The sequence below is a fragment of the Limanda limanda genome, chromosome 13 (genome assembly GCF_963576545.1).
Source record: "Limanda limanda chromosome 13, fLimLim1.1, whole genome shotgun sequence".
NCBI lineage: Eukaryota > Metazoa > Chordata > Actinopteri > Pleuronectiformes > Pleuronectidae > Limanda > Limanda limanda.
Window position 1 is genome coordinate 26183826 of NC_083648.1, and position 26557 is coordinate 26210382.

The window sequence follows — 26557 nt, forward strand, 5'->3', positions numbered from 1 at the left end:
TTGGATGTGGGCTCGCTCCATTTACACTCGGGCGTCTACATCTCGTGCTCGGCCGGGCGGTGAGTGTAGTCTTGTAACAAATCATAATAAGGGACAGAAAATATAAAGGAAATATACACATGAAGAACTGTTGGATTGAGAGGAAAGAGAGACCAGGAGCCATGTGTACAGGTTATGATTACTGTAATAACAGTTATAATATAATACTAAAAGTTTGTTTTTAACAATAATTGCAGTCAAACTCCTCTTAACTCTAGGAACCACTGCCTTTGAATAGAGAAGCGTTCTATAATGTCCTAAAGATACAATGGGGCTCAAATATAAAGGGGTTTGTGTATGTTAGAACAGGATCTTGAATTCTATTCTGAATTTCACAGGAAGCCAAAGTAGAGAAGCTAAGACAGGCGTAACATGAGCTCTTTCTGTTCAGTTCCTTTCACAACTTCTAAGATTCATTCTTAGAGCTGCTCTTACAAAGCAGATATGACTTTAATTACTCAGGTTTTAGTTGATCACAGTAAATGTGTTTCTGCAGAATAAGAATCTGTCTAACATTGTCAAGCAACTTCACATAATACTATATAGTGTATATATTTTGATCTTTTTTTATTGTGCTTCGGCACTGTTATTTAAATTCTGTTTTTCTCTTATTTTGCTGTAACAAGTGAATTTCCCCGTTGTGTGGATAAATAAAGAAATCTAATCTAATCTAATATCTTTTTTTGTGTGTGTTAGGAGCAGGATCTTGTGTGTTAGGAGCAGGATCTTGAATTCTATTCTGAATTTCACAGGAAGCCAAAGTAGAGAAGCTAAGACAGGCGTAACATGAGCTCTTTCTGTTCAGTTCCTTTCACAACTTCTAAGATTCATTCTTAGAGCTGCTCTTACAAAGCAGATATGATTTTAATTACTCAGGTTTTAGTTGATCACAGTAAATGTGTTTCTGCAGAATAAGAATCTGTCTAACATTGTCAAGCAACCTCACATAATACTATATAGTGTATATATTTTGATCTTTTTTTATTGTGCTTCGGCACTGTTATTTAAATTCTGTTTTTCTCTTATTTTGCTGTAACAAGTGAATTTCCCCGTTGTGTGGATAAATAAAGAAATCTAATCTAATCTAATATCTTTTTTTGTGTGTGTTAGGAGCAGGATCTTGTGTGTTAGGAGCAGGATCTTGAATTCTATTCGAAATTTCACAGGAAGCCGATGTAGAGAAGCTAAGACAGGTGTAACATGAGCTCTTTCTGTTCAGCTCCTTTCACAACTTCCAAGATTCATTCTTTGTCAAAATAAAAGCCTGCCAGTATGCACAACTAAATGTCCGTAAAGAGCTTTAAGTGAAAACTAAAAGCTCTTTACAGTACACATCACATTCACACACTATTGCTACACTATCTGCACTTTCAGTATCTTGCCCAAAGATAGTTAAGAATGCAGACTGGAGAAGCCAGGGTCCAAACCACAGGCCGTCTCTGCCTACTGACCTACTACCACCCTACTAATAGCATTGGTTGTATTGGTGATCAGGAGTTAAGTCACCTCATTAATATATATATATATGTATATATATATATATATATATATATATATATATATATATATATATATATATATATATATATATATATATATATATATATATATATATATATATATATATATATATATTACAATATTACTATATGTGACCAAGGGCTTAGGCAAGTCCTGGATTTGATTAACGTTTTGAATTGTACCAACCCTTTAATACTGACTCAAACCAATTAAAGGCCCAAAGATCATTTACAACGACCCATGACAGTAAAAGATGGACTGAGACTTATCAATTTATTCAGCAACAGACAACTTTAACATCATATTAAAACAGAAAAGTGAATCCATACAAGAGAGTTAACTGTAAATATATATATATATATATATAATACTTAACAGGGCAAATTAATAATAGGAAAGGGGAGTGCTAACGGGTGATTTGGCTGTGGCCACTGACAGTTAGAGGACCAGTATACACACACTTCAAAGCAAAGCAAATGGTGGAGGAGAATAATATAAATTGTGAAGGTTGTGCAAAGAGCCACTACCAAACATACGATTGTGGGGTGTGCAAATTACATGTGAGAAACAGCGTAACCAACCCCCCCACCATGTGGACGCCCATGTTTGACACCGTTCCTGTAGCACTTGAACAAACAAAGACAGGAAACACAAGTTCAGTACACAATACTAGCACTGCATGGCAGATACAAATATCTATTAGCTTCTTGGGGGAAAGTAATAGATACTACAAGGATAGCAAAAAGGACTGCATGCAAAAAGTCATGGCTAATATATATATATATATATATATATATATATATATATATATATATATATATATATATATATATATATATATATATATATATAATATATATATATATCAAATTAGAAACCAGGAAGTAGTAGATGCTAAGGTCTACCCATCCCTACAGTAGCCCTGGAGGGACATTTCACTACCAGTTACATATACATTACTATACTGTAGCTGTTATCTTTCTCCCTCCTATGTTGGATTCTGTGCGTCTGTAGACCAAGTGTGTCATGATTTAACACTTATTTCTTTCTAAGAGTTCAACAGAAAAGTTAAGAAAAACAGGAGGGGCTGTTTTAATCTATATATTACAGCCCTGAGCATTCTGCGGGTGTGTCTCCAGTATTGAACTGCTCACGGAATCCCTATGTGTTTGTCTCCTGGGAAAACATTCATACTCAGTACTGACGCAAAGTTTTTCCTCTTTGCAGCGAGATAAAATCAATCAAACCCTGATTGAAATGTTGGAGTTTCAGAGCTACTGGCTCTCCGACATGGTTGAGACCTTCTCATTACTGAGTTCATAAATCGAACATATTGATTGCAATCACGTGGTAAATGGACAAAGGGCCTCCGCCCCTCTGTCTCCAGTCGACCGGTGCTACCCGTGCAGTAAAGCAAGCGCACTCTGCAGACTCTGGAGCAGTCCGCTCCTCATGCTGGGACCGGCGGTGACAGAGCTCCACACCGCCTGAGGACCTCGTTTTCAGTGTATCTGTGTTCTGAGCTGGATTCCTCCGGGGTAGCGACAGAAAGCAGGTAAGAGCAGCGGCACAGTCCACTCCTCTCTGCGTACACTCCAGCTGAACATCTGTGGTCCAGGTTTCAGTTTATTAGTCTCCGCAATGACATATGTTTCTGTCATGAACAGTTTTTTCTCCAATGTTATGTCATGCTTAGTGAAACTGGATCCACTTGATCTTCATCATCGCTTTCTCCACACGGCAGATATCTTCTCTTATACATGTGTTCACACTTTGTCATTGGGTCACGCATTATTTATACAACCTTTAACAGAACAGACAACACAGACCTTATACAAGGACCCTGAACCCTATTTTGATTGACTGCGCTAAACGTGGGGGACACATCTGTTTACAGCTGGTAGGAATTACATGTATTCAACCAGTAATCGGTCTTTATCAACTTACCAAAGGAGCCACCTCTATGTTGTTCATTGTAAGCAGGGACGTGCACAGCCATTTTAGGGGGCAGGGGCTCAAGTGAGAAAAAGGGCACTTCTCATAATTATTCATAAAAAATATTTATTTTAACAAAACGTTGAATTTATTGTAAAACATGTCTGACTTACTAAACAATTTATTTCATTAGCCTCACACTCACGCAATTGTTAAATACTCTTTCCTGTGTCACTGCACATGGCTGCTTTTTCATCAGTAAATATGAGTTAATAAAATCAGTCCAATATGAAATCTCTTTTTATTTAGAAAGTACTTGATAAATGAGTATAGACTGTTACTTTTATTACAAGTATGCTGTAATTTACAAAATAAGGTTTTCAATAAAAAATCAGACTTCAACAGTTAGTGAATGACGCTGGTCAGTGCTCTCCACACTGATTTGAAATTCATTCAGTTCAGACTTGTTTGCTGCACCTAAAGCTTAAAATGACAAACTCTGATTTGAGCCTTTACTGTATCAAGGTGGCCCCACCTGGCCCCCCTTAGCAGCGCCACTGGACCGAGGTGCATTACTCTGCTGGTCAACAAGTGACTCTGCTCCTCTGATGTTCCTGGATAAATGGGGCGTCACTTCTTCTGCAACAATGAAGATAAAACACCGCCTTACGTTTAACCCTTGCGTCTTGTGTTGTGTAGCAGGTTTATCTTATAAACTCTAGAGCAACTCAAACAAACACAAAATAAGCGTCAGTCCTGTACTTGTCTCAATAACTTGTGATCACTGCTGGTGTTTATTGTTCAAGTGTAAAGTGAGCGCAGAAGTGAGGAGGAACAGAGACTCTGACACACCAGATCTTTAATGAGCGACTGTCCTGGTGCTGAAGCAGCGGTGTTATAATTATTCAGCGGCGACAGGAATATTATATCAATTTGACAGCAAGTTGTGGTGTTTGAGGAAAATATTATCTTCTCTGCCTGTTTAATGTTTAATGAGTGTTAGAGCATGTTGCAAACAGTGCCTCTGTTCAGCCTGTGTTCATCGTTTTAAAAACTGGAGTCCTTCACAGTGCAGAAATTTCAAGTGTGACCAACAATCCACTGGCTCTATCACACTACGCCTGTATGTTGTAGCTTGACTTAACTAGAACTATTAGAGCATATCCCTGGCAAACCCAAACTTGCGTCCCTGCGTGCGTAGAGCCCTGAGCAAGTTAGCTGGAGCAGACAAACGTCTATGTCAAAGGCCAAAGCTCCAACACTTCACTGGCTTTTCCACAGCTGTGTTTGAACCTATAACCTGATGTGCATATAAACTGGCGTCTTTTTACATGAAATGGAGATAAGAACCTTTACTCATGACTTGGGGTTTTCTTTAAAATAAACCACATACAGTGAATCCAACAGAATATAATGTCTGGAAGAGGTGGAACACATAGACCATGATGCTGAGAAACTCCTGTGACATACAAGTGTTTTCAAGCTAGTTAAAAACAAGTACATTTTCTAAACATATATATGATTCATGTCTCTTCTTAGGTATTTATGACTTATTTGATGTATGACTAGAGTATGTTGAATGATCTGTTTAAGGCATTTTTTTTTTTAAATGATAAAAGAGCTCACATGTCTATTCATCACATCCTGTTCAATCAACTACACTGACTTTAGTGCCCTTAAACCTCTTGTCTTTGTTTCTCAGGCAGGATGTTTGGAGCTGTAGTGGTTGGAATTGGCACAGCAGGTTGGGTGAGGATCCGAGACATGTTAGCTCCACAGCCTGGCAGTCATGCAGAGCAGCTCAGTGTCAGAGGATTCATATCCAGGTAACTCACAGACGCTGTCGAACATACACATAGAAACACAGCCAATATTGGCCAAAGATAAAATAGGATATGACCTGAAGCATCAAGTGAGGAAAGGCAACACAAGATCTGCACTTGGTTGTCCTATTTTGGACTTGAGTGTGCCCAAGTAGAGGCGATGATAACGAGAATGTGTCATCTTAGGCTGTTTTTATCACACAGATGTTTGTTTTTAATTAGTTATTTAATGCTATAAAAACGGGTTCAAATATGATTGACAGCTGAGACTCTTGATTGGTTGCATGTATCGGCAGGACCTTGATACCGTGGCCCAAACCCCAGTTGATACTGTGCAGGCTCATCCTCTTTCCAAGTTGACATCTCCGTCTGCATGGTCTACATGTATGACACTTTTTTTTCATCCTGAGATATTTGTATTCCTTGACTTTTGCGTGACAAAACACAGGTTTTCTAACACGTGTGTTAATGAGGTTTCAAAGTCACGCTGTCAATTTTCCAGACATTGTTCTTTGGTATTCTTACATTGGCTCACTCGGATAGTTTTTTTTAAAATAAGTTTTTTGTAACAGAGGATTTGCATAGCAGTACTTTGACAAACAATTCAAGAAATCTTTCCTGTACAAAACATATTTACACCTCCTAAGAAAAGAGGTTTATAAAGAGGGAACATTTAACCACAGTCATCAACTCACAGGAAGAAACAACAAAGTAGAATTTACTAAAAAATTAAAACAAAACAAACTAAAAAAAATTACAATTATATAATAATACAAAAGATATTCAGGAGGAGAAAGTTGAGATGTAAAAAAATAATTGAATAAAAAAAAATGATGATGTAAATGATATTCAGATACAGTAGAATTTCCTGATATGTTTATTGGCCTTTTTATTTATTTTAGTGGAGAATACATTTTTTTGTGCATTCAACAATGTGGAGATTGAAATGACATTTGTATTTATATAAAGTTCTGATGATGTTATTTGAACTAGTTCAAAATGCTTGTTTTTCAACAAGACTTCTTACTGGACAGATGTGACAGAAGAAATCTGTATTTATGGATTTGGGGTTCAGACAGACAATAAAAGATTTAGAATTAAGACTTTGTCTTTGTATTAACTTTTTGGGGTTCTGAGTCTTGTTACTCTGTAAGTACAGGCACATGCTCAAAAGCTAATTAGATGGTATTTTTTTATCATATCAACAATCAAACATCTGCTTTGGCCATTTCTGTTAGAGCTAGTAGAGACAATTAACCTCTAGCTTATAGTCTTAAACACAATTTCCCTGACACACTATTCTAAATTCATGTGTATAACGCCTTTCGAACAGTACAGGCGAAATGAAAAAACTCATTCTGGCTTTTTAGCTTGAGTGTTTTCTCACCTCTGGGTATATAAAATGATTTTCTCAAATGAAGCTATTCACCACATACAGTATGTGAAGAGGAAGCAGCAGTTTAACATGTATAGTCACTCACCCACAGAGTCAATTTACTGTCAGATTTTCCTCTACATGTCAGAAGGTAACAGCACTGTGTTACTATCGGGATGTTTTTGTTAACAGGAGAAGTCTGGACACTCAGCAGGGAGTAGGTCAGATCACATTGGAGGAGGCTCTGAGCAGAAAAGACATTCATGCGGCGTTCATCTGCACTGAGAATGTGGCTCATGAGGACAATGTCAGGTAATGTGTGATGGACAACTACACTAAATAGGAGGGGGGGCGTGTTAAATGCACTTTGTCCTTTTTGTGGCCAGGTCTGGAAGAAAGAAGGCATCATACATTACACCCAGACCCAGGTGTGTTGTAGGATGTTTCTTTCATCCTCTTAATCACAGGACAGTTGCTGACATTGCTGACAGTTTGGAGACGATGTGGAGAGTTATCTCAGAGACAGCATATTGGATAAATAAAATACAGCAGCTCACACATTCTGACTGGTTTTTAAATGGACGCATTTCTCCATTTTTACATTTTCCATTATCACCACAATCCATACAATAACCATGTGCAGTTAAATACTTCCATTCTGCCATACATACACTCAAAGGACTTAAGTCGAAATATTTTAAATATGTAGTACATAGTTGCTCTAATTTTTCATTTCTGTCGGATAACCTCAAAGATTACTTTTGTAGATTGAATTATTTTTCATCCATAAAATGATTGCTTGACACATTCGGAGACCAGCTGATGAACATTGTGGAACATTTAGCAAATGAAAAGCTAGACATTTTCTTCAGGTACTGGTTCAGACCAAACACAGAGTCAAAGAGAGAATGAAAATTGGCTTCAGCAGGTGGCCAGAGAAATTTCTCTTAATTTATACTAATTTAGCTTTGAGTCTGCTAGATGTATGGGGCAAGTGATTACTCTCACTTTATAAAGTATAATATGTTATGACGAGGACCAGTGACACTTACAGACACTTTAACTGTGCAGCTGATTTTCTGTAAAGGGATTTTCAGAAAACGTCTCCCACAGAGAAACAGACATTAATCGGAATGCACAACTTGCAGCTTCTTATCAGAATTCCTGCTGCCTTCTGCTGACTAGGATAACTCCTCCTTTCTCAACAGAACCTTTCTGCAGGCAGGGAAACATGTCTGTGTTGAGTATCCCATGACCCTGAACTACAAGGCTGCTGTGGATTTGTGGGACTTAGCTCTGGAAAAAGGTACAACTTTAATAACATGTGTAAATCAGGAGGGACAGTTTTTATATAGACTGTCTGATGATGGATCCAGTGCATTAGTTGTCAGTAAGGTGCAGTGGAAGTCAGACAATATGTTATTTTCTGCTTCAAGGGTTCTCTCACTAAGTCTGTGGTCATTGCTGTCAGCTTCTCTTGGTTAGTACTCATTTCACTAGCAAGGATCCCGCTTCAACTATATCTGTCATTTAAAAGGTTGAAATGAAAATGCATGGATTTTGAATGAAGGGGTTGAAGTGAAGATTTGTCTCAAAGGCTAATCTGGGAGGATGCACTGGTGACTATGCAGAGGCAGACTAAGTGTAGTGGTATTATTCCACCCATCCTACAATGAAACGCGCAAGATGTATGCAAACTGAACAAGAAAGGATGAGGGAGGGAGAGACGAGAAGAAGAGAAAGGGCAGGTCACATAATCTGAGACAAAGGGTGTAATGGTTTGACTAGGTAAATGTAGCCCAAAGGGTTATAAAAGGGTGAGGTTGAGGCGTGGCCCTACTACTGAACGCAACTTAACTAGTTAATTTCATTAAGGGTTTGTGGTTCAGCAGCTCCGACCCTGTGTGGAGTACAAAGGATGTTTCTGAGGGGTTGCGAGACAAGCTGCTGCTAACACTTGTTTTTCTGTCAACTTAAAAACCCAGTATATTTTATAGTTGTGTGTGTGTGTGTTTGTGTCAGGAGTGGTTCTCCATGAGGAGCACATAGAGCTGCTGACAGAAGAGTACAAAATACTGAAGAGAGAAGTAGAAGGAAAAGTGCTGAAGGAGGGCACGCTTCATTTCACAGGTAAGAGACTGTGTTTACATTGATACTTCTATACATTTTTGCAAAATATATTCTAAAAACTATGTTCTCGGTTTAGTTTCAAAATATATAGGTTTTAATAGTATTTCCAAGTTAATTAAATGTCATTTCATACAGTGATATAAGCAAATGTCACATTAACACTGGTCTGATCTTTAGAGTTGCCCTGCTAAAAGAACCACACTTCACTGATTGAACTACAATGTGTCAATAAGAAAATGTCATGATAAAGGTTATGTTTTCTTATTTGTTCAAGGCGGATCTCTGAAGCCTGGATTTGGTTTTCCAGGGTTCAGTGGCATTGCTCGCCTCACCTGGTTGGTTGATTTGTTTGGTGAGTTGTCGGTGACTGCAGCAACCATGGAGGAAGACTCTGGTAACTGCATCAAGATGACTGCTAAGTTGGTGACTTGTGAAGACCGGTGAGAGACTGTGTTTGTCTAATGAGAATTACAGCCCTGTGGTCATATGCCTCCGTCAATCATTGCATTTTCACTTTACATACATTTTTTTCAAGCCCATATGAGGTCACGGTGACTTCTGAAATCTAATCAGTTTATATTACAATCCAGTAACTAGTCAAAATTTGAAGAAATTCCTCAAAGGTACACTTGAGATATCATCATGTTCTTCTAGCCAAAAACATTCTTGCCACATTTGAAAGTATTCTCTTAAGATACTATTGAGATAATGAGTTCACAAGGCACAATGTGGTTTTGTGAGGTCACAGTGACCCTGACCTTTGACCACTTAATTGTGTTTGTCATATGTAATGAAAATCCCGACTGGTGTTCCTGTTATATCAAGTTCACAAGACAATGAGGTCAGTGACACTTTTGACCGTCGTCGACCACAAAAATCTGATCAATTAATTTCTGAGTCTAACTTAACGTTTGTACAAAATTTGAAGAAATTGCTGTCATGCCATTAAGGATACATCTTGTTCACAAGAATGGGATGGACATATGGATGGACTTAAAAACATAAATAAACTAACAATGTCCCTCTATATAGTCTTTCTGACTATGCTACTATGTCTGTGCTTCTGTCCCAAAGTGACTGATTCCTACTGAAAACACAAGTATCTATTATATATATTGTTTCTCTAAAGAAGTTTTGTAATTCCAAAAGCTGGTCACTGTAGGTTTGCACAAATAAAAATCAAACAAGAGGAAAGAACTGTTTTTATCGTTGATCGTTTTGTGCTCAGTAATGATTTATCACTGGTATCTGCAAAACCCAGTTTGAATTCCTGTAAGTTTCATCAGAGGAGGCAGAGGACCATACAAAGGATCCTACTGATCCAGAGCAACATCTGACCTCTGTCTGAGCTCAGTTGTTATGTAGTCTGAACTACTATAGTCTACAGTGATTATTTTAATGTCTTTATTCAGTGCGGAAGCTTAGAAAAATCAACCTAGTCCAAAATATAATGGTTGCAAACCTGTTTGCACTGCATTACTATTATTATTAGTATTATTACTGCAGTATTCATTCAGTACCTATATTAAAAATATAATTGTGTAAAGCTTATATGCACTATTTATGTAACAGTATAAAACTGCATAAACGTGTGTCAATATATATAATCCCCAAAAACATTTGCCAGGATATCTCCATAAATAATAGAGGCCAGGCATCCAGTTATGATCATGTGCTAGGAATGTTGTCGTCACAACAATGAAATCAGAGCATCACATCATATAGTGGCGTAAAGCATTTAATGCAATTAATGCAAGTTTTGCAACCAATAAGATCATAGACACGATCTACAGTTTCTTTAGATTAACCAGTCATTCATCATCATATGGTTTAAATGACGTCTTTAAGTCCAAAATCTTTGAGTTCACCTCTCTCTTTGTAGACCTCTGACGTGGATTGAGGAGCGGGGACCAGGCCTTCCTAGGGCCAAGAACATCAACTTTCAGTTTAACTCCTGCACTCTAACCCAAACCCCCCCTGCACCCAGAGGGGCTGTGGGCCTCTTCATGCAGGACCTGATCCACTTCTCTGCCAAGCTGGCGGGCCAAGTGAGTCCTGAGGAGATCCAGAGAGAGAAGGTCAGGATCCTACATTGCTTGGAGCTGGCAGAGAAGATTCAACAACTTTGTCAAAGTTAAATTAGGACTATCAAGTTTATGATAAGCATAAATCTTGATGTTTAAAACAAATTAAGATTAAGTTTTCCCAGATCATCACACGTGAGATAATTAGTTAAAAAACATGGATGCCTTATTGCAGAATATTGGGACTAGAAACACAGCATCTTGTAGAGCAGGTCTCCAGCCTCATCTACACTCACTGTATCAGCTCCACTTATTACCCCCCCTCAGAGATATTGCCTTATGTTTCATGTTTTTCTGTTCTCTTCAGTAACTATTGCTTGTACACTATAACTTCACAACTAAACAATAAACTACGCTAACTGACTTACTGAAATGAACAATGGGAAATCATTGAACTAGATAACAGGTTTGTGTAGGTGAAGATCCTGGTTGTGTGGATCCAGTAGAAATCACAGTTCAGCCAATTAATCACAGCTGTTAGACCTAGATGTACTGTATAGGGTTGGGCAACATAAGTTAGTGTTTCGATTCTGGTTTTGTGGACCGGGAAGGGAACCCATTTTTGAATACTTTTATGTCAAGCATAATGCTGAATATTGTTTGACCTGAATATTAGGAACACCCCTGAATACAATGCAGTCCATTGCAACACTGGCACAATTGGCACCAGTTTTAACACAAATACCCAATCATTATAAAATTAGTGGAGAGATAGGGTAACTGGTCTGTATGATTAGTTATCAGATCATCTGATTGCCAGGAAGAGCAGGTCTTTTATATTCTATCTGAGAGATCAATGATGGACACATACAACCCAAAACACACAGCCCCAGGTAGAGGCTCTGGGGCCATCACATCAGCAGTAATGATTTCATGATTTCCCAAATAACACGCTGTCTAGTACAGTAGCCTTAGAACCAAATGTAGCACCAGATAAAAATCTAGACCACTTTAGGTCTATAGAGCTTTCTGAGCTGACTCATTCATTTAACTTTCTTCAACTTGTGTATTAGACTGTATCCCAACTAAGGCAGTTTGAATTAATAGTTCTATACTAAATCAGATTAACAGATCTCTATCAAGAGGTTTCTTACCGCAGGCTTTTATGTAAATTTTTAATTTGATTAAAAAGCCTTCACATGTTTTAGCTAAATTTAGATCCTCCTGTCCTGACCGCTATGCCCAATTGGATTGACCTGAAAAAGCATCATTATATAAATTCTACTTAATGTTTGCATCTGCCTGATATCAGGAAATGTCGTGGAAGGATGACGTGGAAACCTTGAGCTGTGCATAAAAGCTGGCACATCCCATATGCCATTTGTCAGATCCTTGGTGTTGGGCAGCTGTGGCTGAGGGGTAGAGTGGTCGTCCTCCAACCTGAAGGTCGGCGGTTCGATCCCCAGTCTGACCCATCTGTATGTCGAAGTGTCCTTGGGCAAGATGCTGAACCCTGAATTGCCCCTCATAGAATAACAAAGTGCTGCAAGTAGATGCACTGTATGAATGTGTGTGTGAATGGGTGAATGTGAAACTGTACTGTAAAGCGCTTTGAGTGGTCATCAAGACTAGAAAAGTGCTATATATATACAAAACCATTTACAAAACCATTTGAGGATTCTGTCCCCCTTGGCCAAGTGTTTGCTCGGTAACTCTGTTTGTGTTCAAATCTATTCACTGTAAATTGTTTCTTGACTTATAATTAATTACTTTGATATAATTTAATTTATCACTCAGTCTGATGGTTTATTTCCTCACAAGGGAATTAAATACAAATTCCCACCACACCCTGGTGCTGCTATCATTAATAACATCACTTTTTAAAATATCACTTATAATAATTTTTCAGTGTGACAAAGCTTAATTATGATCGTTAAACAACTGCTCCTGGTCTCTCTCTCTTCTCTCCCTTTTCCACCGACCTCTCTCCCCTCCATTTCTCTTCACTCGTTACGTAGAGAAACGGTTTTTTTTACCCACTAATCGCAAAAGTAGTCTCTCTATGGCAAGTTTGCCATATGAAATGTAGCCGATATTCACATGAAGGGTTCACGATGATCTACCCAATAATTTTCTTGAGTTCAGCAATACACTATGATCCCCTGGAAAATATTGTGGAAAATTAGCTAATAGTGGACATTCTTCAAACTGAAATGTTTACAAAATGTATAAAAGCAGTAACTCTAGAACTATTTCAAAATTATTTTTCAAAACAGTTTAGCTACATAATTACTACATAGCTACAAAAAATGTACAGCTTACTTGAATACACTCATACCTCATATGGCAGAGAGAGCTTTAAGGTCCTGGTGAAAAATAGGGAAATATGCTTCTTCATTGCTGCAATTTAGAAGGATGATGCATGAGAGAGGTGTTTTTACTTCTATTTTAGGTTTAGGATTAAATACAAATTCTTCACATATTCAACAATGTGATATATATTTCAAACCAATATTTAATTGGAACATCTCACATTATTCTGATATGAAGGCGATGTTTCAGATAAATATACCTTTAGTTGGTGACATTTAAAACAATTATTCTCAACCAAACATCTCTCTTGAGAATAAATAGCTTGAATTGAAACAGCGCTCCTGGACGGGGGCAGAAGCAGAAATCTCTTTGATATATAAAACCCACATTAACTGACCAGAAACTGCTGAGGATATTTTCCAAATTTGTCCTTGGTAACAGCAGTAAAAGTTTCCTAAAACAGAAGCAAAGTGAACTAAAGTATTTTTTAAACCTTATTCGTCAAAAGCCCTGCCCTTCTGACAGTTCAGTAAAGTCATCAAATAACCAGAAACTTCTCCAGCTCCAAATTATAACACACCAACCAAGCATGGGTCACACCAGTGGCTCAGAGCAATTGCTTAAGTGAGGAGTTTGTTTTTCAGGCTGATGAACTTGGAAGATGGTTTTGACTGTAGTGTATCAAGTCCTACAAATAGTCTTTGAAAGACTTCAAATGTTCTGGCAAATTTTGGAGGATAATCCAGATTTAGAGCTTAGGTACGGCCAAAGAGCAGGCCGCAGGCTCTGGACACATTATCCAGTCCTGTCAGCACTGGAGTTCCATCAATAATGATGCCCACTGCACCTGGCTGCTGACAAGCGTAGATCCTCATTTCCTGTGTTTTAAGGTCCTCATGTACTTTCTCTTCTGCTGTTCTCTACAACACATGCAAAACAGTTGTTAACATGTGTTGATTTAAAGGTAGAAAATGTCAAATCAAATGGATCAATATAATCAAGTTCATGTGATGCTTCATTAATCATTTTATCTTTCTTGAATATTCAAAAGCATTGTCCTATTTTTCTCTTTTTTTCCACTTTTCAGAACTGAAGCTGACTTCCTCAAATGTCTTGTTTTGTTCAACTGCAAGTCCGAAAGCTCAAAATATTCAGTTTACAAAGTTATAAACCAAAGAGAAGTAGCAATCCCTCTCTACAGAGCGTTACGTTTTTGAGTGGCCTTAATATAAAACCCCACCCCCACAGCTGTTACTATTATTCCATTCTAGTTTTCATTACCATGCATATCTGAGGTATCTGTGTTTGGATGAGGAGCCAGAGGCCTACATTTTTTCCTGTACGAACCTTTATTCTATGAAAAATTTAGAACACACCCTTCATTTATATGTTGCTGGTGATCTCATCTGTTGTGTCTCAGTTGTGTTCTGATTTGTTGGATTTTCTTCTTTACGTGTCGTTTTTAAATAGCCAAACAAAAAAAAAGTGTCCATTTCCTCAGACATTATCTATTTAATAAAAATGTTAAACACTGAATCACAATGACTTTATTTAGATTATGTCACATCAAAATAACATATGTTTTCAAAAGTCTAACATAGACATCAATAAAAAAGGAGAAATTATTTGAAACACTATAAATGTCATTAATGCTTCTCCTTCAGATATGACATGTAATGAGCTCACATAAGTGAGTGGGAGACAAAAGTCCTCCGCAGCATTTTTCTTTTCATTTTATCATTTCATGTTATTAAAAGAGTATGTTGCCGGTATTATCATTCCTGAGTGCATAGGTGTTCTTGGTTTTATGTATGTTATTTCCATTTTTCCATTTTTACCTTCTAAAAATACCCTGTTCTCCAATGTGTTTCAGTTTTTATGAATAGCCTCAGGCCGCTGCTGCAACCTCTCACTAACCTTTTTCTCAGAACACCTTCTGCTGAAGTTTTTAGGTCTAAATTGATTTCAGTGAGATAAAACTCGATAGTCTTGTGCTAATAATAATGCTCAATCAGAGGATACGCACTAAAACAGATCACTTCTTCCTCTATGTGAAAATGTCAGTACCAGAGCAGCACAGTGGAATAAACGTGTGGAGCTTCCATAAAGACCATACTTACATAGTCAGAGATGAGGTCCTGCACCCTCTCCATAGGTATTCGACGAGGCATCTCAGTCATGTCCCTCTTCTTCACCACTGAGGCATGTGGGTCCTACAGTGGATCATTGGATCATAAAACTGTATTGTAAAGAGCTTTGAGTGGTCATCAAGACTAGAAAAGCGCTATATAAATACAAAACCATATATGTACATGCATACACAGACACACATATACATATAAATATGTATACACACACAGAAGACTGTGATGTCGTTAGTGAGTCCCTGTAAGAAGACTGACCTGATCTGCTCTGCAGGAACTCAGACCTCTCGTCCACCAGCAGTCTTCGCTGTCGGTCCATCGCTTCTTCATAGTTGGATATGGTTGTTTCCAGCAGACTGAATATGTCGTCCACAGCCACTGCGAGCCGCTGGTTGATAAAAGTTTTCAACAATTGAAGCGTGGACATGTTGAGAGCTTGAGACCAACGTGTTTGCACAACCTTCTTTTTCCGGCTCCCGCTCAGTGACGTCACCAGACCGCCCCCACGCCCGGGTCACTGCAACACAGTTGTCAGCACACTTCCAGTGTTAACCCCACTAAGTTACACACTGCATCTTACACCTGCACACATTGGCATCTAAGGGGGCTTGAACCCCTGCCCTTTTTTTTCCACTGGAGACAGTACCCTTTTTTGGGGTGCTTTTTTATCTTAATTTTTTTAATATATGAATATAATACTCCTGTTGTTCACAGCTTTCCTGTCAACAAACATATTGATCGAAATAAAAAATCCAAATATGAGGTTGTGAGATTAAACCTCCCCTCCTTCCCCCCACGTCTCCTGCACAGTGGTGAGCAGAGCTGTGGACATTTCTTGATTCTGCATCGCGACGCAGACGACTCTGCATCCATGCAGACAGCACATAAAGGATTCAAGTTGTTTTTAGTGATGTCTCGCGCTAAATAATTATAACACCGCTGCTTCAGCACCAGGACAGATGCTCATTAAATATCTGGGGTCTCATTTATATATAACCGTTATGTACGCACAAAACAAGGCCTGAAACGTGCGTACGCCACTTCTCATGCAAACATTGAGATTTATAAAAACAAACTTGGCGGGAAAATTTGCGTATTTCCACGCAAACTCTGACCCATGCATACGAACATTTTGGAGATGGGAAAGTGGACATGGCACTTTCCCTTCTCCAAAATATACCAATAATCTGAAACAGATTATTATTCCAGAGGAGGTGAGGATTCACTAATGTGAGGGAATCGGACCGATGCTCTAAATAAATAAATACTGCCGTGACACCGGTGCGGGGTTCTGCGTGATGTGTGCATGCGAATGGAAGGACGAGGAGGAAGCGAGGGTTCAGCGATTTCTGATCTCACACATTTATTATGTATTATCCACAGCAGCGGCAGAGTATCAGTGTATTTTCTTCATTAGTGACATCACTGCTGTCCCATAAAATGATTCTTCACCTCCACCTCCCTAACAAACACCTCGATGTCAGTGTCAGAAAGTTTCACTTCCTCTTCACATCGCTTGATGCCGTGACTCCGTCAGGACACATGGTGGAAACCCATTGGTCAGCTGCATAATTTAATATTCATGTCGTGCTTTGCATTGACCATTTATGGTTGAAAGTGGGCGTGTGGAGGGCGGATTTGGAGGCAGATCCACATACGAATGTTTCCAGGTGGACTGTGATTTATAAAGCAAACATTGTGTTTTGGCGAGCGTGCGCACTAGCCTGGGTGCCAGACGAACTTAGCCCCGCCCACAACATTTGTTGTTCGGAAAGTTCGGTCTGGAGTCGCTCCGTTGGGGAGAAACTATGCTCAAAACAGAAGCTGTTCGATCCAATCAGATCGTCAGGGCGGGCTTTATACGATGATTGACAGATGATCTACAGTGACGTAATCAACCACGTCACCAAAGAGCGCTGCCTGCCGCTGGAGAGCTGAGACATATTTAGACATATATAGTGTTTATATCTATGAGCTGAGATGTGTCGATGCTGCCATCGAGTCTGTTTCAGAGACATCGACAGCGCATTCATTTTGAAAGAGGAACAGAGGAACGTGATCAAGGCATTTGTAGATCGAGAAGATGTTTTTGCCGTCCTCCTACGGGATTCATAAAAAGTTTAATGTATCAGCTGGCCCCGATGCTGCAGCCACACAAGCAGTCATATAAATAAAAAGAGAGTGGGGGGGGCGGGCGCTACGCTCCTCAGCACATATGAGACAAAAGACACATGTTGGGACGCTGTTAATGTTGGAGCAACAAGAAAGTGAATGCTTGAAAAAAACGATTAGCTGCCTTCTCCTCCTCGCTGATCTCCTGCAGCGCAGCTGACGGATCAGCAGCTCCGTGGATTCCTGGTAGCGACGGATCTCTCTCAGAGCCTCGGTCCCGGGCCGGTAACGGTACCGGACCGGTCGCGAGTTGCGAGGCTCTGAGAGAGATCCGTAGCGGGCTTCTTCACGCCGCCGGCGGCCGGGGCTCTCACGAGCAGCCCTGGTCTCCAGCTGCTTCCTGGGGGCTTTGCCTCTGGTGGAGATACGAGCGGCATTAGCAGCATTTCCATTGATTTATTTAGAGAGTGAATAAACTCCTGAAACAGACAACTATGGCAAGCCGAATTGTCATTTATCAACTACGTTTGACTATCCGGAATTAACATTGTAGATATCAACAACTTCTTTCTGACTAGTCGTAATTACATTTTGAATAGTTGGAATTTTCATTCAAGATATCTGTAATGTAATTGTGACTAGTCGAAACGACAGATAAAGATATCTGTAATTCAGTTTTGACTAGGCGAAACTGAATTACAGATATCTGCAATGACGTCACAGAAAACGACATTCAACTCGTCACACATCTTAAATGACAATTGCAGATATCTGTAATTCAGTTTTGACTAGGCAGAATTAAAGTTAAAGATATCTCAAACGTCATTTGAGTGCGAATTATTGGGCATGACGTTTTAGATATCCAGAAATACGTAATTTCCGTTTGCCGCCATAATCAAAGAAGAAGTGGGAATAAGAAAGGAGCAGTCATGGCGTTGGCTGTAATCGAAAAAATCACCAGAAAATTCCATGAAATTGAACGAGCCCTCACACAGGGGATTTGTGGAGAGAGAGAACGTCGTTCGATTGAAAGCTGTGAAAGAAATCTCGGAAGAATTGAAGATTTGCTATCACCAGAGACCAACAACGAACTCAAAAGCAGTTTGGCTGAACTGAAAAATCTAGTAGGCACACATTTCCAGGCTGGGGAAGACCGAAGTTTCTCTGTCGGGCGCATTCGTTCAGGTGTGTCCGTTTATCACTGCATTCATATATTAGGCTATAATATGCATTAGTTCGCTACGTAAAATAGTTGTGGCGACATAGTGGCGATAGTGTTTCCTACGGACATGCAGGTGCACGGTTCAGACCACGTCTGATTGTTTGTGAAAATACAAAAACGAGTTGCATGGGTCAGAGCCATGGAGTTTGCTCTATCGCTCCTGCATGGGTGACCCGATAACCGAGTGGTTATGGATTTTGTACATTGGTCAATAAAAAATAAACAAACAAAAAAACGAGTGGCATAGCCTACCACATGGAGTGTGCGAAATACGGGGGGGTTGGGCACCCCCGACTATCCCCTATCCCATGAGACCCCCTGAAAGCCTCAAAAGCAAAATTTGAGAGGGGTCTCAAATTTCGTATATATATATATATATATATGTATATTATTGTCACTAATGGTAATTTCAATGTGTTTAAGCTCACCATGTCCAGTATTCAGAATTTTAAACATTTATTCACAAATATGTTCTATTTTTTGCCAAGCGGAGCCAGCCAGTCCTGTGCGCGTATGCAAATTAGCCATGTGCGCCAAACAGAAGACGTAATGTTGAGAAGTCACACTAAAGAAATAAAAAACAATTGCTACTGGACAAAAATAACTATCAAAATGAAAAAGAGTGGAAAGTCCGCACACTTGCTCCCGTTCAGTGTTTTTAATGATTTTTCACCGTTGTAAAAGGATGTTTTGTCAAATGTTTATTTCAGTTTGCAAAATTGTTAAGTGTGTGCATGTGTTTGTCATGTAGCCTATTAGACTGATTATCTTGGCTTGCATCAATGAAATATTGTAATGTAATAGGCCTACTGCATGAGAAAATTTAGATCGATATGGCGCAACAATCGGGGGAGATGGGGACCCCCCGAATATTGATGGGTATTTCGCACACTGATCCATGTGCTTATTTCAGCAATCATTAAATGTATTGGTCTTACTGTTATGTCCACTGACTGGTCACAGCAATAAATACAGTATTTTTGCAAATCCTCAAGCCTCTCCACACCCAGGGTAGCCTATTGGCCTATTCATTAACAGTATGCAATTTCAATGCATGTTTGAGAATTGGTATGCTGATATATTGGCCTACTTTAAATTATAATTAATAAACAGTCCAATGCTGCCTCAACACTTAAACCTTGTTGACTTTTTCTTTTTGTAGGGAGAACAGGCCGACCAGCTATTGATGTTACCAGAGAACAGATAGAATTTCTGCTGGCGCAAGGCAATACAATTGCAAAAACTGCTGAAATACTTGGATGTTCCTCATCATTTCTGTACAAGAAGTCAAAGTTGATGGGTATACCTGTCAGAAGTATGCGGCCTGCAATAGATGATGGTGAACTAGAACAACATGTGAGGCAACTATCCTAATTCTGGAAATGAGGTAATTGGTGGTCTTTATTTTTAGCCTGTATTTAATTCACATGTGTGTGCCATTGTTTTTTGAATATCAAGAAAATGTAGATCCTTTCTTAAATGTGTTTCAGATTATTCGAGCCCTGTTGCGCACACGGGGTGTCTTTGTTACACGGTCCAGAGTGCGTGAGATGTTGACACGGGTGAATCCTACTGCTGCTGCAAGGAGATGGAGCCGGACAGTTGCAAGATGTGTTTATCATGTACCTTACCCCAACAGTTTGTGGCACATTGATGGGAACATGCGTCTGATAAGGTTATTATTACCAGACTTGTCATACTTACTACCAGACTTGTCAATATATTCTTTTATATTTTGAAGAGAACTTCAGCAAGTGAAAAACTGGAGTTCACAGCTATATTGTTTCAAGACTACTGTCAATAGTATTATAATTTCAAGTAATCATTTTATTTGTTTTTCAACCTTTCTAGATGGGGCTTTGTCACTCATGGTGCAATTGATGGATACTCCCGTCTGATTACTTACCTCAGCTGCAGCACAGACAATCGTTCCACAACAGTGCTTTCTCAGTTTTTGAAAGCAACCTGCCTCTACGCCCTACCATCAAGAGTTAGATCTGACCATGGTGGTGAAAACATCCTTGTGGCTTTATTCATGCATCTAGTTCAAGGACTTGAACACAGAGGTTTCATAACCGGACGATCAGTTCACAATCAGAGAATTGAACGCCTTTGGCGTGATGTATTTTTGCATGTGTTGCAGCACTTTTACCATATGTTCTACTCCTTAGAGGATTCAGAGATTCTAAACCCAGATAATGATGTCCACAGACTATCACTGCATATTGTTTATCTTCCGGAGATCCAGAAAAGACTGGAGCAGTTTAGACAGGCCTGGAACCTCCATCTGTTGAGAACAGAAAATAATCGCACACCAACTCAACTCTGGACAGAGGGCATGCTCAGAAATATTGCCACAGACAGCACAGCTGTCAACAATGTGTTTGGGGAAAATCCCTACAGCGACCAAAACATTGAGGCCATCCTAGCGCAGTACGGAATTCAAACACTGCCTACACTTGACGAGGAAGGGTTCCCAGCTGTAAGGGTAGAGCCACCTCAACTCATCCTCACTCGGCAACAACAGACATCTGTGCACAATGCAATCCAACACTTTTCTGATCTGAAGATTAAATATCAGGCTTGCTGTACTGCAATTGTCAGTATTTTGCAAACTGATCAGGTATAGTCCAATTCCAAGCCCAGAGACATTTTATTGGTTGCATACATTATCCAGGATGTAGCTAATGCCGGGTGTGCCAGTCAAGACATTGGAAGTAGCAACAGTGTTGTCATATGTCATATTGTAGGCCTATTGTTGGTTGACAAGCGCCGACACGCCCTGCCTGACTCTGTTTAGGCTACTCTGTGTAGGGGGATGGGCTGTATAGTTGCGTTACTGCTCCCATTGTGCTTGGTCAACATTGTACAATAAATAAATATACATTTGATGTCTAACTAATTTGCATGTCCTGCCCACAGGTGCCCAAGAGACTGGCATCATGCATGGTCATACGTCTTCAAAACAAACGGAACAAATGTGTATTATTGCAAACGCTTGATCTAAAGTGATAAAGTCTTGTTAGTCCGAGTATTGATCAAAAGTCCATGTTTGTGTGAGAATGTTTCCATTCTGCCTAGAAGCCATTTATTCTTATGTCTATTAGGCCTTCTGCTATTGGGATGCTGATTTAAAGGATTTGTTAAATTATAGGCCCTGCATATAAATACACTCAACAATGCATCATTGTAGCACTGACCACTTTATTGAGAGTGCAGCAAGTGGGGATGACCACAGTAAAGAGAACAACAAGTGCCACAGAGGCAAGGAGCACTTGTAAGATTTGGACATAGAAAATATTTAAAAGTGCATGAAATTGGACATAACATTAACAGAGTACCACATCATTAAAAGTGAAGGTGCAAGTGCACTTGGCACTTGATGGCAGCTGTGGTTGATGCCCAACTAACAGGCATTGTGGCCTGTGTCGTGGGCCCAGCATTGGCGGAGTGGCAGAGGGTGGGCACAAATCTGGTGATAGGGTTGTGATTAGAACAACAAGTGCCAAGTTAAAGAGCACTTGTAAAACTAGAATGTAGAAAACAATTGGGAACAATAGAGGCATGCCCTCTAACAACCTGCACTGAACAATTTTAAAAACAAACACGGTAACATTATGCAAGACCAAAGGTCGGCGCTTGCAAAATTCCCTCCATCATATGTTTTTTAAACCATTCATAAGAAGAGTGCAGCGGCAGGCATAGTGTAACAATACACGTGTTTGCTTCAGGGAAGATTCGGTTCTCTTCATGAATGAACTGTATTTGAGGAGGGTGTGGAAATCCCAGTGGAGGGACTACAGAGGCTCCAGACGAAAATTCCAAAACCCTCTCAAGGGTGACTGGACTGCATTCTCCTTCTGTAACACAAGAAAGTGGTGTGAAACGGTGATTAAGTGATGCCTTTCACACCTTGATAGAATTGGAGAAAAGTTAATTTAAAATAAATCAAATGTTTTCACATACAATATTGTTACTGGTAGAATAATTAGTATACCTTCTATGTCAATCAACCAGTCACGCCAGAAGCAGATTGTCATATTTTCTCGGTTTCTCCTGTTGCTGCCCTGCGCTGAGAAGTCTGGAACAAATAACTTGCACAGGTCCTTCGCCTGAAGGGGAATTTCCTCATTGACAAAGAAGTTGAAGAACACGGCCGGATTCTCCCTCATCTCTTTGAGTAATCCAAGGGTTTTTAACCCATCAGCAAACCTATGAAAACATGTGACAGTGTGAGTTGTCCTGGGCTAGTGAGTTTAATTTCTCGGACAGACAAGAGAGGTGAGGCAATTACTTACTGGTCCAGGGCAGTCGCCAATCTGCCGTTGACAAAGAAGTCAGCAGCTGACTGGACAAGGGAGTCCTTCTCTTCCAGGCTGGACACATGCCTCAAGGCACCTATAATACTGAGACTATCTGCTGCCTCTGTTATTGCATGGTTTGCCTCTCTGACTGTTGTTGCATCCTGTATCTAAAAAGAAAAGACAAATCGACAGAAAGACAAAAAGAAAGAAAAGACAGAATGAAAGATAGTGAGTGGCACATAAAGACAAGGATAATTAAAATGTGCTGGAGTCTACAATCCAAACTTGGCTTACAAGGACACCTATCCTATATAAATTACATGTCAATAGTTGTACACTATGAAAGGAAGCATTTCATAAATAGAAAGTTAATAGAAAGCAACTGGAGGGCTGTGTCACAGTAGACTGTACATTCAATGTATAACACCTTTCTCCTTCTTACTTTCATCAACTGCTCCCTAAAAGGATGGTCGCCAACTTCATTGACCGTGGCCGGGATCGTTTCTATTCCACAGATTTGCCGGAAAAGCCTTTCCGAGAAGAAATGCGGACCAACTCCTCCATGAATGATGCACACAGCTATCATTTTCCCCACCCAGGTGTACAGTTTACTCTGTAAAGCTAAAATGAACACGTAAAAAAAACACAATAAATCAAGACAGGAGAAATAGGTTTCCGTGTATACATTTCTAGAATTATGCCAGTTGAATGAAGACAGCCCCAAGAATTTGGGCTTCCTTACCTTGCGTATCAAGACGCAACTGCCGGTCTTTCTCATGTCCATCGAAGATGTTTGATTGGTGGACGGCCCTCATCAACAGCCTTAGGTACTCTCTGGTCGGGCCGCCTTCGTCAACTGCCCCTTCACCATTGTCATCTTCATCCACAAAGACAACATCCAGTCTTGCTTCAGGGTCGAAGGACTTCCGTTTAAACGCCCGCAGGCTACATGGTAAAACATTGTCCCTGCACACATTTATTTGGTTGCTTGTTGGAGAGAAGCAGTCATCTACTTTGCTGACCAGTTTTTTCAATATGGTCTGTAGATCAATCCTGCAACCAAAGAAGTTCATACATTTTATTCATATGCCAAATATGTACCATGTTTTCTAAGTTTTAACCACCTGCTTAAATGTTACAGGATATAAGCATCACACTGACTTTGGTTTAGTGCTAGTCCTTTTTATGGTATAGAAAATGTAATATTTACATACACCAAAAACATCAATGTCAAGTTAATGAGAAACACATACTCATCCACAGGTCCTCTAAGGTGATGTGTTGATACAGGAGACTGATTTTGTGAAACCGTCTCCTCTTGTTCATCAAGATCAATGATTGGTTCCTGGACAGGTGAAGGAGGGAGTGATGGTTCTTCATCAGTCAGGATTTCTTGCGGTTGTGAGATCAGAGTGAGCGATGGCTGGATAGAGTTCTCAGATGGCAGAGGCTGGAGAGAGGGCTCAAACAGCAGTGAGTGGGTGGAGGTCACAGAGAGACTTGGCTGGGTTGAGGGCTCAGACTGGAGAGAGGGCACAGAGAGACTTTGCTGGATTGAGGGCTCAGACAGCGACGACTGACCAGGAGATGTATGGTTTAGGGCATGAGCTCCATCATTTTGTTGACCTGAGAGAATTTCCTGAAGACAAACATACACAATAAATGAGCTTGCACAAAAAAAAACAATTTTTCATTTGAGACAGGAAATACAATGCAATAAACATTTACCTGTACATGGTGATTTGAAAACCAAAGTACGTAAAGAGTTGAGGATGGTTTTATACCATGATCAATTATTGACCCGGCGGAACTGCTCTCAATTGATCTTGATGATGTGGCTTCTTGTACCACAAAGGTTTCACTGGCACCATCATCTTGTCCCACAAAGTCAAACAAGGTCTAAAAATATGTGAAACAGTGTTACACCAGTGACGTTTGACAACCCACTGTGACGACACTTGATATTTTCTCAAGCTGAACACACATCACCTGAATTGGCTCACACAAGCTGAATTTCCTCATGTTGAGGTGTCCATCTGGATATTTAAATTTGATCAACACCCCATCAAAGGGTACCTCACATGCAGATAGACGCTGATGTCTTGCTTCAATAGCCTGAAATGTTATTGCTCTCATTAAAAAGAAAATTCAAATTAATCTTCGGCTAGTTCATTCAAACGAATATTACAAACAAACCTTTTGACGCCTTTCCTCACAGGCCTGATAGGCTAGTTTCTTCCTCTCCTATTAAAAGACCACATTAAAATTATTTATGCATTCTGTAATATAATGTAAAACATACAAAATAACAACTTGGAAATTTTACCTTCTCCTGATCCACCAACAAATTGTCATTATATTCCTGGTCTTGCTGGGCACGTATTGCTTGCCATTCTTGAAGAGCCTAAAGTAAAACATCAAAAATGGCATTTCTCACCAATCACCATCAAATAGGCCTACACATACTTAAAATAATAGATTCTATAATGTCAAAATTTGTTACCCGATTTGCAACCACACTTTGAGCTTGGGTACTCTCAGCCAAAGGGGCGGTCTCATCTTGTACTGGAGCAATTGAGAGTGGTGGGAATGAAACCATGGATATGGCAGAGGATGTGGATGCCACCTGGCAGTACACAGAAAATCAAAACGTACAAAAACTGTTTGCCTGGGGAATGTAACTGCTCAGACATCACAGTATAATAAATACATATTAGAAAAAGACAAAAAACACCGTTTATATCTGCCACTCATCAAGTGCATACTGATCTTAGATGTGCAATCATTTCAATATGGACCTGATCTGAAACCACATTTTCCTTAGCCACCTGTGAGGTCTCATCTGCTGCTGGAGCTGCAGAGAGTGGTGGGAATGAATTCTGGGACATGGCTGAGGGTGGTGAGGTTTCCTGAGGTCAGAGAGGGTAACTTCAGTTACAGGCAGACATTACAGTTAACACATTTGATTGTAGTACATTATTATTATTATAACTGTCAAGGTAAAAAAACATAAACAGCCTATTTCTAAGAACCTCAAAATAGGTTACAAAGGTGAAACTAACTTCAGCACTGTAGTATGATATAAATCCCTGTGTATATAATTCCATACCTGCAAGACAGTGGCTCGTGGCACGATGTAAAGTCTGCTTTTGCCAACAGCTGTTTTTAGTTCCCTCACAGAACTAACATTCAATATCTGGATTTTGCGTCCTTTGCCTGTTCTTGCCAATTCAAACCCAACCAAATTTAAGCTTATGTGAGGGTAGCTGTGACAAACATAGCTGTTTAATTCCGCTAGACTCCAGTTCAACCCAATCTTCGAGTTTGTGCGGCTGTCTGCTGAATCTTGCACAGGTTTTCCTAAAAATGGAAATGTAAACATCAGTATAATCTGCTTCTAGTGGCAAAGTAACTCAGCCATTAGTTGCTAATACTATATTCCCGATATTTCAGGAATCCTCGCAAACTGTCCTTAGAGATCTTGCCCAGACTCCTACAATGTTCGCGAAGACAGTTTCAAAGACGATAAATTCCACAAATCAAGGCTTCCAAACTGTTGTCATATTTTCAGAGATAATCAGTGTTGCCAACCACTAAAGTAGACCTGTATGACTG

General features: G+C 39.7%; 3 protein-coding genes and 1 long non-coding RNA gene across 4 annotated transcripts; 2 read left to right on the plus strand and 2 right to left on the minus strand.

Annotated features, from left to right (window-relative positions):
- The first annotated feature begins 3038 nt into the window (after positions 1–3038).
- blvra (biliverdin reductase A) lies at positions 3039–11271 on the plus strand. Its single transcript, XM_061084851.1, has 7 exons — positions 3039–3115; positions 5198–5321; positions 6886–7005; positions 7902–7999; positions 8716–8823; positions 9098–9263; positions 10706–11271. Exons 2-7 carry the CDS (start codon positions 5203–5205, stop codon positions 10959–10961), a joined length of 867 nt encoding a protein of 288 aa, XP_060940834.1. The 5' UTR covers positions 3039–3115; positions 5198–5202; the 3' UTR covers positions 10962–11271.
- A 9011-nt stretch (positions 11272–20282) lies between these two features.
- Positions 20283–21382, plus strand: LOC133018718 (uncharacterized). The gene is made up of 2 exons (XM_061085150.1): positions 20283–20313; positions 20490–21382. Exons 1-2 carry the CDS (start codon positions 20300–20302, stop codon positions 21265–21267), a joined length of 792 nt encoding a protein of 263 aa, XP_060941133.1. The 5' UTR covers positions 20283–20299; the 3' UTR covers positions 21268–21382.
- Positions 21383–21822: 440 nt separating this feature from the next.
- LOC133018733 (uncharacterized) lies at positions 21823–22688 on the minus strand. The gene is made up of 2 exons (XR_009682821.1): positions 22636–22688; positions 21823–22498 (listed from the first exon to the last, which is right to left on the minus strand). It is a non-coding gene; the product is annotated as an uncharacterized LOC133018733 (long non-coding RNA).
- Positions 22689–23258: 570 nt separating this feature from the next.
- On the minus strand, positions 23259–26115 carry LOC133017587 (uncharacterized). The gene is made up of 11 exons (XM_061083697.1): positions 26052–26115; positions 25741–25851; positions 25446–25568; positions 25269–25346; positions 25139–25186; positions 24932–25057; positions 24671–24841; positions 24196–24581; positions 23685–23995; positions 23385–23563; positions 23259–23279 (listed from the first exon to the last, which is right to left on the minus strand). The coding sequence occupies exons 2-11, from the start codon at positions 25828–25830 to the stop codon at positions 23259–23261; spliced, it is 1533 nt and encodes a 510-aa protein (XP_060939680.1). The 5' UTR covers positions 25831–25851; positions 26052–26115.
- Positions 26116–26557: the final 442 nt, after the last annotated feature.